This window comes from Chiloscyllium plagiosum, chromosome 1 (assembly GCF_004010195.1).
Source record: "Chiloscyllium plagiosum isolate BGI_BamShark_2017 chromosome 1, ASM401019v2, whole genome shotgun sequence".
In the NCBI taxonomy this organism is placed as follows: domain Eukaryota; kingdom Metazoa; phylum Chordata; class Chondrichthyes; order Orectolobiformes; family Hemiscylliidae; genus Chiloscyllium; species Chiloscyllium plagiosum.
The window spans coordinates 88,987,676-89,002,305 of NC_057710.1; the positions used below are offsets into that span (position 1 = coordinate 88,987,676).

At 38.4% G+C, this 14,630-nt stretch overlaps 1 protein-coding gene across 1 annotated transcript in view; it reads right to left on the reverse strand.

The window, feature by feature from the left end:
- Positions 1–1,431: 1,431 nt before the first annotated feature.
- ociad1 (OCIA domain containing 1) overlaps positions 1,432–14,630 on the reverse strand; it is a 31,613-nt gene continuing 18,414 nt past the window's right edge. The window contains exons 6-8 of the mRNA XM_043691356.1: positions 9,668–9,852; positions 5,462–5,620; positions 1,432–2,370 (exon numbers count right to left, since the gene is read on the reverse strand). Of these exons, the coding sequence (XP_043547291.1) occupies positions 2,330–2,370; positions 5,462–5,620; positions 9,668–9,852 (385 nt within the window). The 3' untranslated portion in view covers positions 1,432–2,329. The remainder of the gene's footprint in view (positions 2,371–5,461; positions 5,621–9,667; positions 9,853–14,630) is intronic.

The following is a 14,630-nucleotide window of genomic DNA, read 5'->3' on the forward strand; positions in this document are numbered from 1 at the left end:
ATAAATCTAATTAGCCCATTACTCTTCAGCTTAAAACAAAGACAACTTTAGATATAAAAGCCAGCATCTTACATTTACATATTTTCAATGTAAAGAAAATCTAAGATATTTCACAGAGATACAAACGCAGAATAGACACACCAATGGACAGATGAAGAATTATGACCAATAGCTTGAGCAAAGAGCTTGTCCAAAGAGCTCACATTTAAGGACGACTTGAAGGGAGACAGAAGAAAAGGGAGTGGCAAATAGGTTGATGTAGATAACTCAAGGGCATGTTATCTACACTAATGAACATGAAATACTAATGGTTGGGTGAGGACAAGCACATATAGTTGGAATGGGAGAATTTTACTTTTGGTGAAGGGTAGACAGGAAGGGAATTAAACAGGAGAATGAGAAAGAAGAGGTTCAAGGTTGTACCTTGAAAATGTCAATTCAGTGAACTTTCAAATTCTAGGAAATTGTGGCATTCATATTTTAACAGAGTCGAGGTGTCATTTTCATAAATCTACACCGTATTTTGTGCGCAATCAATATATATATTTCCTAAGAAATGGTGCCTCAGACTATACATGGGGTACTGAACATAGTCTAAGGAAAGCTTTGATATTTGAAATATGACTTTGCCCCCTCGCATTCTAGTCTTTTACTTATAAAAGGCAAACATTCCACTCGCCTTTTATGTTCTGTACCTGATCATTTTAATGAATTACATACAGACACTCAAGCTTCTTTAGACTTCCACTGTTTCTCACTTCTCACCATTAAGTTGTTCTTTCCCTTTTTACTCCACAGGGAATGTTCTCATATTTGGCTACTTTGAAATTAATTTGTTTTTCCCTGTTCACTCAACCCTCCTGTAACGTTTTACTTCCATCATGATGCAACTTTGTATCCACCAGCAAGTTCAGATCTGTGACTTGCTATCTCATTATTTGTCATAAACAAACACGCTGAATAGTTGAGCCTCAATTCAGCTCTTAAGGATCACCATTAATCTCTTTGTGCTGGTTAGAATAGCTGCCATTATACCAAAACTGTACATTGCCACAATTTCCTCCAGTTCAATATTGCAATTATATCCTTACCGCCCACTGTCTCAGAATGTGACAGACTGAATGTTTACAACCTTTGCATTCTACTAGACTTTGATCAGTGTGTCTAATCATAGTCTTTATGTTGGGGATTATAATTTCACCCGTGACGCCAACTTCCTTATTCATGCAGGAAATCATCAAATTGTTAACTTCTTAAACCATATCTTTGTCAGCTTTTGATTCAACCAGTCTTTTTCTAGACACTTGTTCATCCACCCACTCAATTCAACGGATTCTGATAAATCATGCATTTTAAATTCTTATTCTCACATTCAAATCAATTCATGGTTCACCCCAACACCCATTTATGCAAGACCAACCACCTATTTGGTTCATGTTTATACACTTTATTATCAATGTTGCAGGGAAAGAATTGGTGGAAAACACAAAGTACTGAAATAAAACATTTGAATTGTTTTTGTTGAATTGGTAATACGACTGAAAATTTTGATTGGCTAAAAGTAAAACATAAAACTAGAAAAATAGCTCACCGTTACCAAACTAGTGACTCATCCTGCTAGGATTATAAAGTCCTTGGGTGCCACCCAAGCAACATAATTTGATTTACATTTATGCAAATTTGAAAGTTCCCAATAGCTGGATTCCCCAAGCGTGGAAACTGTTCAAAAAGATTTTTAAAAAATTGTTGAGTAAGCAAATTATGGGCTAGCTTTTATAAAAATGTAACAATAATAAAACACTTTACATCTAATAATGTTCATTTTCAAATTTATACTTGCATCAATAGCTTCATGGTTGAAAATTGAATATACATAGTATTACTTAAATACAGTCCATCCATCACTTTGGTTTAATTTGATTAACAGCAAAAACACAGCTCAGAATTAAGAATACACAATCATCCATGTTGAGGCTGTCTAATACAGCCTTAAACTAAAGTAATATTTTACTTTGCATACCTTCCCTGTCATAAATCGTTACATTTAGAAAGGAATACAAGTACTAGCAAGAAACCTTCTGCAGTGTTTTTCAATCAATCATAATTTTTATGCTAAGAAAGGGAACAAACAAGTCTTTGATGGAAAAGAATGTAAACAAGTCAACTGGATTCCATTAAAAAGTAGATCATAAGATCTTTATGGTATAATCAGATTGGGATCAACTTTTAAAAAAAATTCTTCAGGCTTTCAGATTAAATATTTCTGTGAAGGATATTATATATGAATAGCTCTAACGTTCTGGATCCATCTACTTGTCCATGAGTATCCTTATTCTTCCCAGGTATCTCCATACTTGTTTGTTTTTGCAACTGGAAAAATAATTAGACCAGGAGAGATAGTGTTAACATGTGGGAAGCATTAGCTCAATAAATGTAAAACAAAACCAAACTATAACAAAAGCAGAAGCAACTAGAGAAACTCAGCAGGTCTGGGAGCATCTTTGCAGATAAAGCAGAATCAACGTTTCAGGTGCAGTGACCCTTCTTCAGAACAGAAAAATCATACAATATTTTGGAAAAAACAAAAAAAATTCTGAAAACAGTCTGAAGCTCTGACAGTACCAATGTTACAGGTTTATAACCTTTCAAAACTGTTGCTGGGTCATCAACCTGAAACATCAGCTCTCTTAATCGCTCCGTAGATGCTGCCAGAACTTGAGTATTTTTAGTATTTTCCATTTTACTTTTCAGATTCCATCTGCCACACTTTATTTTTACATTATGATAAACTGGCCTGGATTTCCATCATGGAAACTCTTAAAAATTGTGGGAAGGTCTTGATTCTATTTCTGTGGCTTCCAATTTTCAACAGCATCTTTTAAGGATTCAAGCTGCTTCAGGTTGCAAGCCAGCATTCTGGATCATGAGCAGACCAGCTCCATTGCAGAGATAGGTATGTCCTAGTTCTTTCTTGTTTTCAATGGAGTCAGCCCAGCTTTACAAGTAGTGGTTGTTTACAATGTCTCAGAGTTGTCATGGGCCGTAATCTGCATGTCGAACCTTTGTAAGTTAAGTTCAGGAGGTCCTGCTTATGCCCTTTCCATGTCAATTCACCCACTGTACACTAGTGAACAAATAAGACCCTAATAATGTCAAAAGGATATGTTTAAAAAAGATAATTTATTCAAAAATTTCCTTAATTTTCTTTGAAATAAACCAATTTTCCTGCAGACCAAGGCTGTAAAATCCAGATCAATACGTATTCATTTGTTCTTACTCACTGATTTTTAAATATATTCTCAGCAATGAATCCTTCAAAATGCAACTTTCTGCATAGCTAACTCTTTCTATATGTGGTCCCTCAATTATCACAGAAAAAAGCCTGTGTTATACTGTTCAGGCTGGAGTGCAACCATAGATGCATGCACTTTTTAGCTTGAAAATAGACAATGGGTTAAAATAAAAATCTACATTTCATTTTCATTCTAAAATGTTTACTACTAGATGTACAGAATCCACCACAAATAAGCCTATGTCCATGAAATGTCTAACTTAAATGTTTCTATACAGTAACTAAAAACTGTAGGAGGAGGCGGGCTCTTTGCATTAACAATCCAGGTGGAATTGAATTGCATCACTATTCCCACAACATCAAATAATGATCTACTGTCCCCTTGAGAAAATTCCTCAACTGATTCATGATACAACAACCAATTAAATAAATTTCTCCTGATCCCTCCTCTTACTTAAAGTGAGAATTTTATCATCAATAACTTCATCATGGACTACTCCAGCAGAGGAATATACTGGCATTTATTCATCCTATTAAAAATAATTTACTTTTATAAAGCATGTTCATGTTGAAACATAGTCCCACTGCTGTTTACACAGGTATAATTAGATAAAAATCAACACTTACCTAACAAATTTGATCAATAAACATTGGAGTGAAAATCTGATTCAATACATGCATTTTGAGAAGCAGGTCAAGGTCAAAAATAAGAGTTTTTTTTAAACGGCTTTTCAGAACTAGTTAAAGGTATGGCTGTTAAATATGGAGGCAGAAATTCAAAGTGTACAACATCCAATAAACAAAGAATGAATCTGATGTTATGTGGGGTTCGACAACATTTAAGAGAAAATTGTTATAGAGTTCTCTCCTGTCAAGGGCACAGACAGGAGATTTTGCTTTTCTAGTGCCAGGATTAAGGATGTCTCAAAATGTTTAAAGCATATTGTTACAGGGGAGCATGGAAAACTGGAAGTTATTGTATACATTAGTAGAATAGCATAGGGAAAAGATTAAGGCTTTACAGAGTGAACATAAGAGGTTAGGTAGAAGATGAAAAAATAGAACCTTAAAAGTAGTAATCGCTGGTTTACTTCTTGTGCCAAATTCAAATGAGGGAAAGAACAAAAAGATAAAGTAGATCATTCAATGGCTGAAGAGGTGGTGTACTGTTCAGGGATTCAAGTTCGTGGATCATTGGGACCTCTTTTGGGTCAGAAAAGACTTGTAGAAAAAGGATGGCTTTCACCTGTACTAGAAAGGGTGATTTCCATAAAAATTAAAGTTTTTAAATAGGAATTAGACAAATTTTAATGGTATGAGACAAGAACCTAGGAGGTTGAAGGGTGACCACATAGAGATTTATAAAAATCACGAGGGCTACAGATACAGTGAATGGCAGGTGTCTTTTCCCTAGGGTGGGGCATTTCAAGACTACAGGGCATGTTTTTAAGGTGAGAGGCGAAAGATTTTAAAAAGACACAAGGGACGACTCGTTTACACCGAGTGGTTCATGTGCGGAATGAACTTGCAGAGGAAACGGTGGATGCGAGTAGAATTACAACATCTAGAAGACTTATCAAAAAAAGGGACAGTAAATGAGGCATGCTGGAAAATTGAGACAAGTCTTGGTCCAAGTGACTGTGCTCAAAAACTCTGAAATAAACAAGCTGCAAATTCCAGACAGGCTGCAGCTACAGACAATAATTGCCACGTGGACCAAGGTCAAGATCTAGTCCGGTGGTGTTTGATCATCCAGAGTTAAGTTAAAGCACAAAATAATTGATTAGATTTATAGTGTAAATTATTAGTTTGTAGTGCATTTTGTTATTATATTATTGTGTTAAATAGTAATAATAGTAATAATATCATTTATTACTATTAAGTCTCGACTCACGGTTTCTTCGCTAGATATAAGAGTTAAAATACACCGTGTGGCCGACGCAACAACAGAAAAATAGAATCCAGCCTGAAATTATTTAACATCAGTTTAAAAAAAGCTTAATTCACAAACTTTGGCAAGCCTCACTTCCAAATTAGATAAACAATTGCATTTCTTACATTTGCCTTTCACTGAGAATTTTATCATTCCTAATCTAACATCATGGTGGCACCACCAGAATAACTGCAGCAGTTCAAGAACATTAATTAAAAATAAAATCCATATTTGACCTCCTTTGTTGTCAGGTAATCGTTGTGGAGTTGGTTTGTGAAGCGAATCTGCCTTTTGTGCCACTGTCACTTCGTATAGTTCCCTATTTTTGTTTCTTAGTTCGTCATATGTCATTGATTTCCTTTGAGGCTTTGATTCTTCTATCTCTGGACTAGGTGCTGTGGTCAGAAACAAATAAACTTATTTTAGAAGAGATTATAAAACCTCTGCATGGTATAGTGATTGAGATACAAATACAATTCAAAACAAACAAGTGCTAGTTTACAGAAGGTGACAAAATTTTGCAAAAAGCTTGGGTCTGGCAGTGTTGATTGAATGAAAGCTGAAGAGAACCTGGGTCGACCTGGTCTAGACTGCTTCTGTCTATCAGACATCCTTGCACTGTGCTCCTAAAGTTGCAACTCTGTTCCAAGAATGATGCAAGTCTCAAATTAAATAAGCTTTAGTATTGTCACTGCAATTTGCACATTCTATACCAATGCTTACAATCAGATAATAGATTAGATTTTGAAAAAAAAGGCTATTACACACAAACATTGGTGAAACAATTCAGACTCCACTGTTGATTTAGGAAGAGAAATTCCCAAAAAGGTTTCCAAGGTTAAATCTTTAGTGGGTACAACAGCCATTCTGTTTTGGATAAGATGAAAAATGATTTGAAGTTTACTTAAATCTGTAATCTTATTTACATTCAAACAATTTTTTTTAAAAAGGCAAGACTAAAATTCTGCCCTAAACAAAGCACAAAGACTTTCATATTGATGAAAATAGATTACATTGACTGTAAAAATAAAATGAACCATGTAAAAGCTGCATTCAATCATATTCAAGGTGAATATTTTTCTAGCAAGTTTTGAGAAGATTTGTAGCTCAGGCGGAGGTTCTGGATGTAGGTTTGCTCGCTGAGCTGGAAGATTCATTTTCAGACGTTTCGTCACCATACGCGGTAACATCTTCAGTGAGCCTCCGGACGAAGCACTGTTGGTTTCTATGTTTGGGTTTCCTTGGGTCGGTGATGTCATTTCCTATGGTGATGTCATTTCCTGTTCTTTTTCTCAGGGGGTGGTAAATGGGGTCCAAGTCAATGGGTTTGTTGATAGAGTTCCGGTTGGAATGCCATGCTTTTAGGAGTTCTTGTGCATGTCTCTGTTTGACTTGTCCCAGGATGGATGTGTTGTCCCAGTTGAAGCGGTGTCCTTCCTTATCTGCATGTAAGGATACTAGTGAGAGGGGGGGGTCATGTCGTTTTGTAGTTGATGTTCATGTATCCTCGTGGCTAGTTTTCTGCCTGTTTGTCCAATGTAGTGTTTGTTACAATTCTTACACAGCATTTTGTAAATGACATTAGTTTGCTTGTTGTCTGTATAGGGTCTTTCAAATTCATTAACTGCTGTTTTAGTGTGTTCGTGGGCTACCATGATGCCAAGGGGTCTGAGTAGTCTGGCAGTCATTTCCGAGATGTCTCTGATGTAGGGAGAATGGCTAGGGTGTCTCTTGTTTGGGTTTGTTGCTGAGAAATCGGTGGACTGTGTCCATTGGGTACCCATTCTTTCTGAATACACTGTATAGGTGATTTTCCTCTGCTCTGAATAGTTCCTCTGTGCTGCAGTGTGTGGTGGCTCATTGAAATAATGTTCTGATGCAGCTTTGTTTGTGGATATTGGGATGATTGCTTCTGTAGTTCAATGATTGGTCCGTATGTGTTGTTTTCCTGTAGACGCTGGTTTGAAGTTCCTCATTGGCTGTTCGCTCTACTGTGACATCTAGGAATGGCAGTTTGTTGTTGTTTTCCTCCTCTTTAGTGAATTTTATGCCAGTAAGGGTATTATTGATGGTCTTGAAAGTTTCCTCTAATTTGTTTCATTTAGTTATGACAAAGTTGTCATTCACATAGCGGACCCAAAGTTTAGGTTGGAAGGTTGGCAGAGCTATTTGCTTGAGTCTCTGCATTACTGTCTCTGCTGAGAATCCTGATGTTGGAGATCCCAAGGGTGTTCCATTGGTTCGTCTGTAGGTTTTGTTGTTGAAGATGAAGTGTGTGGTAAGGCATAGATCCACTAGCTTGATGATACTGTCCTTGCTAATGAAGTTGGTGGTGTTTGGTATATGTACTGCTGCCCTTGTTCTTCTAGATGGAAGTGGCTGTGAGTTGGGAAGGCACTGTCTAAGAATCTTTGGTGAATTTTTGCAGTGGATCTTGTAGACGGCACATGCTGCTGCTACTGAGCATCAGTGATGGAGAGAATCGTTGTGGTGTTAATAAAGCAAGAGGCTTTTTCCTGGATGGTGGCAAGTTTCTTGAGTGTTGTTGGAGCTGCACCAAACCAGACAAGCAGGGAATATTCTACATTACTCCTGATTTGTGTCTTGTAAATGAAGAACAAGCTTTGGAGAGTTGAGATGAACGAGTCGTTACAGTATTTCCAGCCTCGAACCTGTTCTTGTAGCCACTGTATTCATATGACAAATTGAGTTTCTGGTCAGTGGTAACCCCCCCAGTATATTGATAGTGGGAGATTCAATGATGGCAATACCATCAAGGGGTGATGGTCAGACTTGGCTCTTATTGGAGAAGGTCACTGCCTGGCACTTGTGTGGCCCAAACATAATTTCACCTTGTCACCTCTTGTCCTACTCTGGGTATCACCAATAAAATAGTTACCCTGCAGTGCTGCCATTATCTTATTGCTTTGCAAGTCTACATATTCCCTCTCTTGAACCCTGCCCCTTCCCCCTTTAGTGAAAGCCCTCTCTGCAGCCCCAATTATTCAATTTGTCAGAACATTGGTCCCAGCACAGTTTAAGTGAAATCCGTTGCACTGAAAGAGCTCCCTTCTAACCTAATAATGCTGCCAGGGCCCCATGAAATGAAAGCCATTGCTTCCGCAACAATCTTTAAGCCACACATTTAAGTGCTTGACTGTATTTACTCTCTGCAAGTTCACCCGTGGCTCAGGTAGCAATCCAAAGATTATCACCTGCTCACTTCTTTAGCTCACTGTTCAAATTCTTTCAGCAGAACCTCCTATTCAGTCCTATCAAATGTCATTGGCACAGATGACAGCAACTGGATTCCTCCTCTTCCACTCGAAGTTCTTCTCCAGCCCAGAGGGGATACCCTTAACCATGGCACCACAAAGGCACCACTGGACTTGTGTTCATGGCTAGGAACAACAGTATTTATTCTCCTAAACATACTATTTCCTACACTTTTATCTCCTCTACACCAATTCTATAGCTCCCTGTACCATAGTCATTCCTCTTTGCAGGCCCCACTCACAGGGGAAGTGAAGGTTCCTTTACGGAAAGGGACTGGCCTATGATAACAGGCTTAGAAAATTCGGTCCATATTCTTGGAATTAGAATGAGAAATGATCACTGTAAAGACATTTTTAAAAAGTTAACATGTTTTAGAATATGGGGTCAGGATCTCAAAAAACTGAGATGGAAAGAATCTTTATTCTACTCAAAGAACTGATAATCTTTGGAATTCTCTGTCCAGAGGATTGTTGATGCTCTAATGAGGAACATATTCAAGGTAAAAAAAAGGCAGACGTTTTGTTTCTCAGGAAATTAAAGAACATGAAGAGCAGATGGGGAAGTGGAACTGATGCCTAAGATCAGCCACCATTCCATTGAATGGCAAAGCAGGTTTAGCTGTCTCCTTCTGCTCCCATTTCTTATGTTCTCATGGACTAAAATAGAAATTGCTGGAAAAGCTCGGCAGGTCTTGCAGCATCTAAGGAGAGAAATCTGAGTTAACATTTTGGATCAAGTGACCTTCCTCAGAGTTCCTCAGAACTCCGTTAACCTGCTGAGCTTTTCCAGCAATTTCCATTTTGTCTCTGATTTACAGTATCCACAGTTCTTTTGGTTCTCATGTTCTTATTTACTTTGCAATGATTGCCTTTTATTTTTGGTCAATTTTTTATTTTAAGATTTTAACCTTTTGTAATTTATACACTGGCACTGATGCTCGTATAATTCTTCAGTACAAAACAACCATAAGATGGATAACAATGTTTCAAAGGTTAATACTGCACAAGGACTTAAATAGTTGACAAAAAAAAAATCTGAACTACTGTTAAACCTATCTGTCTTTAACAATCCAATGCAATTTTCTTCAAAAGAATGCATATAATTGATACTGTTTATTAAATATAATTGTGTTACTTTTATACAAAGATCAAAAGGACACAAAATACCTTCTGTAGTGTCAACAATCCCTGTAGGAGCTGATTCGCTGAGTGTAGAACTGAATGGAACAGGCTCATAATTTGAATCAGAGACACTGTAGGTATAATCATCGGAGTAGGTGATAGGGCTGTTCACTTCGGGTTGTAGATGTTCTACAGTACCGTCAGAAAATTCAGACTTTTGATATGAATGTCTGCAATACAAAATTAGCAATATTACCTCTAGGTGGTTAAGGTTGATGAAGGAGTGGGATGTAGAGAAACAAAGTTACAAGATGGCCATATTAAGAAATAACATATTTATTGTCATGACATAACTTGCAATCATATTAGATATTTACTTACCATCACAGGATTGATAATTCTCCTTTAAACCCTTTTCAAAGCTAGACCCTTTTTTTCCCTCTAAAAGCTGTTCCTTGGCTCAAGGGTACACTGTTCTTGATTTTTTTCAGAGGGGTAATAAACCAGGCTGGGCTCCGATCAGTCTGGTTTGGTACAGAGATGAAAAGGATTTTGAGAGGCCTTTTGTAAACAGATGATGATACTTCAGGCCAAAGTGGTTATATTTTAAAAGTGACCTGTATAATAGGCCTCTCGGAATTCTCTGACATGTCTTTGCTTAGCCTGTCCCAGGATAGATGTGTTGTCCCAGTCGAAATGGTGGTTTTATTCATCCGTGTGTAGGGCTACGAGGGAGAGAGGGTCGTGTCTTTTTGTGGCGAGCTGGTGTTTGTGTATCCTGGTGGCTAACTTTCTTCCTGTTTGTCCTACGTAGTGTTTGTGGCAGTCCTTGCATGGAATTTTAGAGATAACATTGGTTTTGTCCATGGGTTGTACTGGGTCTTTTAAAAAGACCCAGTACAACCCATGGACAAAACCAATGTTATCTACAAAATTCCATGCAAGGACTGCCACAAACACTACGTAGGTCAAACAGGAAGAAAGGATACACAAACACCAGCTCGCCACAAAAAGACACGACCCTCTCTCCCTCGTAGCCCGACACACGGATGAAAAAAACCACCATTTCGACTGGGACAACACATCTATCCTGGGACAGGCTAAGCAAAGACATGTCAGAGAATTCCGAGAGGCCTGGCACTCCAACCACAATGCCATAAACCAACACATAGATCCAGATGCCATCTATCAACCCCTCAGAAAACAAACAGGAAGTGACATCACCACAAAATCCAGGAACCCCATCCAGGAAAAAGATATAAATAGAAAGCAGGAGACAACAGCTTCGCTTCACTTGGAGGTCGCCACTGATGATGTTACCTAGCCAGGTAATGAAACGTCTGGATATCAAACCTGCAGCTCAGCGAGCAAACCTACACCCTAAACCTCAACCTGAGCTACAAACCTTCACAAACCCTGCAAAGACCTGTATAATGAAAGATCAGATCTCTAGCTGAGCAGTTTAGTTCAGTCCTGAACTGGTGAGAAGTTCAACAGTGAGCTGTGTAGAAACTCTCTCTCTCTCGGTCTTTCTGCCCTTCAACTTAAACCTGTAAGCATCTGTTCCATTTCTACTGATTTTTAAAGGTAATTTGCTTATTGGGACCGTTGTGTATATTCAGAACAGCATACTTAAGTCTAGTTTGGATAGGTTGAGTTCAGATTAGATTGGATTCCTTACAGTGTGAAAACAGGCCCTTCGGCCCAACAGGTCCACACCGACCCTCTGAAGAGTAACCCACCCAGACCCATTTCCCTCTGACTGATGCACCTAACACTACGGACAATTTAGCATGGCCAATTCACCTGACCTGCACATCTTTGGACTATGGAGGAAAATGGAGCACCCGGAGGAAACCCATGCAGACACGGGGAGAATGTACAAACTCCACACAGACAGTCGCCCAAGGCTGGAATCCAACCCGGGACCCTGGTGCTATGGACAGCAGTGCTAACCACTGAGCCACCCTCTGCAGGGGTTCTTTATTCTGTTCGGTGTGTTTCATTGTGTAATTAAGGGAATACATTTTCTGTCTGTTTTAAATCTGGTAGTCAACCTCGCTAACTGAATCCGGGTAATTTTCACTGTACACTTACTGAAACAAATTGCAAAGTTATGGTCTGGGCTGCCTGCTTAAGAATGTTTTGAGTGGTCTGGCCTAGTCCATAACACATGTTAGAGTGGAACCAAAATGGATCATTCAACAGCATAATTCGATTTAAAAGGTGAAGTAGTTCTTCTTCACTTGCATGACTGTATGTTATATTGTATCCACGGAGTTAGCCTCAATGACACAACGAAAAACACATTTTAATATTCAAAATGTAAATTAATTCAGCAGCAACATTTAATTCTAACTTTATTCTTGTATTCCCTAATAATCCACCTCGATTTTAGCAGCAAAACATATGTCAAATTGAGTTTCTGGTCAATGGTAACCCCCCCCAGTATGTTGCTAGTGGGAGATTCAATGATGGCAATACCATCAAGGGATGATGGTCAGACTTGTCTCTTATTGGAGAAGGTGACTGCCTGGCACTTCTGTCATGAAGGTGGGTCGTCAGATTAAACTAATCTTACAAATGAGGATTGCGATCATTTTACTTGAACCTCCATGGTCAAAGGTGGGTCAGGAAGGTTTCACTTTAAACTAGTCTTCATTTTTTGGCTAAAATAAACAAGTAGACGATATTCCGAGGGTGCACAGTTTAAGAGCAGGATGAAAACTGTAAAAGGTGATATACAGGGGTGAAGATATAACTTCCATCTAGATTTTTAATGTGGAAAAATGTGCTATATGGATGCACAGACAAAAACTGACACCAATGCAAAGCAAGAAATGATTACAAGCTTGCTTGGTTTTAAGAAAGATAGAGGTTGATTTTAAGAAAGAAGAAGAAGAAAATTAAATAGACACATGGCAAGTGAGGAATGCTCAAACTTTGAAAGTATTAACATATATGTTTCTTTTTATGGGGTAAACAAGTACTCACCACATTCCTAGTCAGGTAGGCAACAAATCTATCACATCAAAGTCCAGAAATTTTTTAATCTTAATTTAAACTATGCTGGATTGTATACATGTGAAGCAAATCAAAGCACTAAGGAGAACAGGATACAGAGGTCAGACCAATGGTGCCAAGGGCAGGATAATAGAAAAATCAGAATACTAGCACAAAGCAGAAAATTCTCATCCATGTTTTCAGAGGTTGAAAGAGATCTCTACACATGCACAATTGAATAAAATTGATAATTAATGGAATTTATTAGTAAAGAATTATGCAATCGGCTCATTAGTGACAGTTGTTAAAAATATCACACTACAGTTGACAGAAGTTTCCCAAAGGTGAATCAAATACCAAAGTTATGGCTGTTGGTTTGGCTGGAATGTTTTATACAATTGGCAATAGTGCAAAGCCAGGAACACGTTTAGGGAAATGCAAATGCACAGTGTAATTGCCCTCATAGGATAGAAACTATTTGGGCATTGTTCCCATTTAAGATCATTGTACAGCATAGTTTTTATACATGAACTAATTTATGTATGGTTTCTTTGTAAATACATTGGATGTCATACACATTAAGTGCTAAAAAAAATTAGGTAGTAAAGGTTAACTGGGCCCTACAAATATTACATCAGTTTTACATCCAATCTAGATATGGATACTGTACAGTAACAGTCTCCATTCTAAGCTGCATGTTTTTATTTCCTTCGGATGAATTGGTTATTTGCTATTTATTAATGATTTTGTGTGGTCCATCACTTGAATTTGTATGGGTACCACGCAAGCTTAATTTTCACTTTTGTTTCACATTAGCCCTCAGAAACACCTATCAATAGTGTAAACATGTATCCTTAACCAAGCAGAATTTAGATGTTCTAATTGCTATGTAGTTATAGGTTATCCTATTTTCATCTTAATTGAACAAACATCTCAGCAAGGGGCCCAGCAATCTCTAGCTTCCCACAGAATTCTAGGGTACACCTGATCAGGTCCTGGGGATTTATCCACCTTTATGCATTTTAAGATATCCAGCACTTCCTCCTCTGTAATATGGACATTTTGCAAGGTGTCACCATCTATTTCGCTACTTTCTATATCTTCCATATCCTTTTCCACAGTAAAGGATATGGAAGATATAGCAAGTAGCGAAATAGATGGTGATACCTTGCAAAATGCCCATATTACAGAGGAGGAAGTGCTGGATATCTTGAAATGCATAAAGGTGGATAAATCCCCAGGACCTGATCAGGTGTACCCTAGATCTCAGCGGGAAGCTAGAGAAGTGATTGCTGGGCCTCTTGCTGAGATATTTGTATCATCGATAGTCACAGGCGAGGTGGCAGAAGACTGGAGTTGGGCTTACGTGGTACCTCTATTTAAGAAGGGTGGTAAGGACAAGCCAGGGAACTATAGACCAGTGAGCCTGACGTTGGTGGTGGGCAGGTTGTTGGAGGGAATCCTGAGGGACAGGATGTACATGTATTTGGAAAGGCAAGGACTGATTAGGGATAGTCAACATGGCTTTGTGCGTGGGAAAACATGTCTCACAAACTGGATTGAGTTTTTTGAAGAAGTAACAAAGAAGATTGATGAGGTCAGAGCGGTAGATGTGATCTATAGGACTTCAGTAAGGCGTTCAACAAGGTTCCCCATGGGAGAATGATTAGCAAGGTTTGATCTCACGGAATATAGGGAGAACTAGTCATTTGGATACAGAACTGGCTCAAAGGTAGAAGACAGAGGGTGGTGGTGGAGGGTTGTTTTTCAGACCGGAGGCCTGTGACCAGTGAAGTGCCACAAGGATCGCTGCTGGGTCTTCTACTTTTTGTCATTTACATAAATGATTTGGATGCGAGCATAAGGGGTACAGTTAGTAAGTTTGCAGATGACACCAAAATTGGAGGTGTAGTGGACAGTGAAGGTTACCTCAGATTACAACAGGATCTTGATCAGATGGGCCAATGGGCCGAGAAGTGGCAGATGGAGTTTAATTCAGATAAAT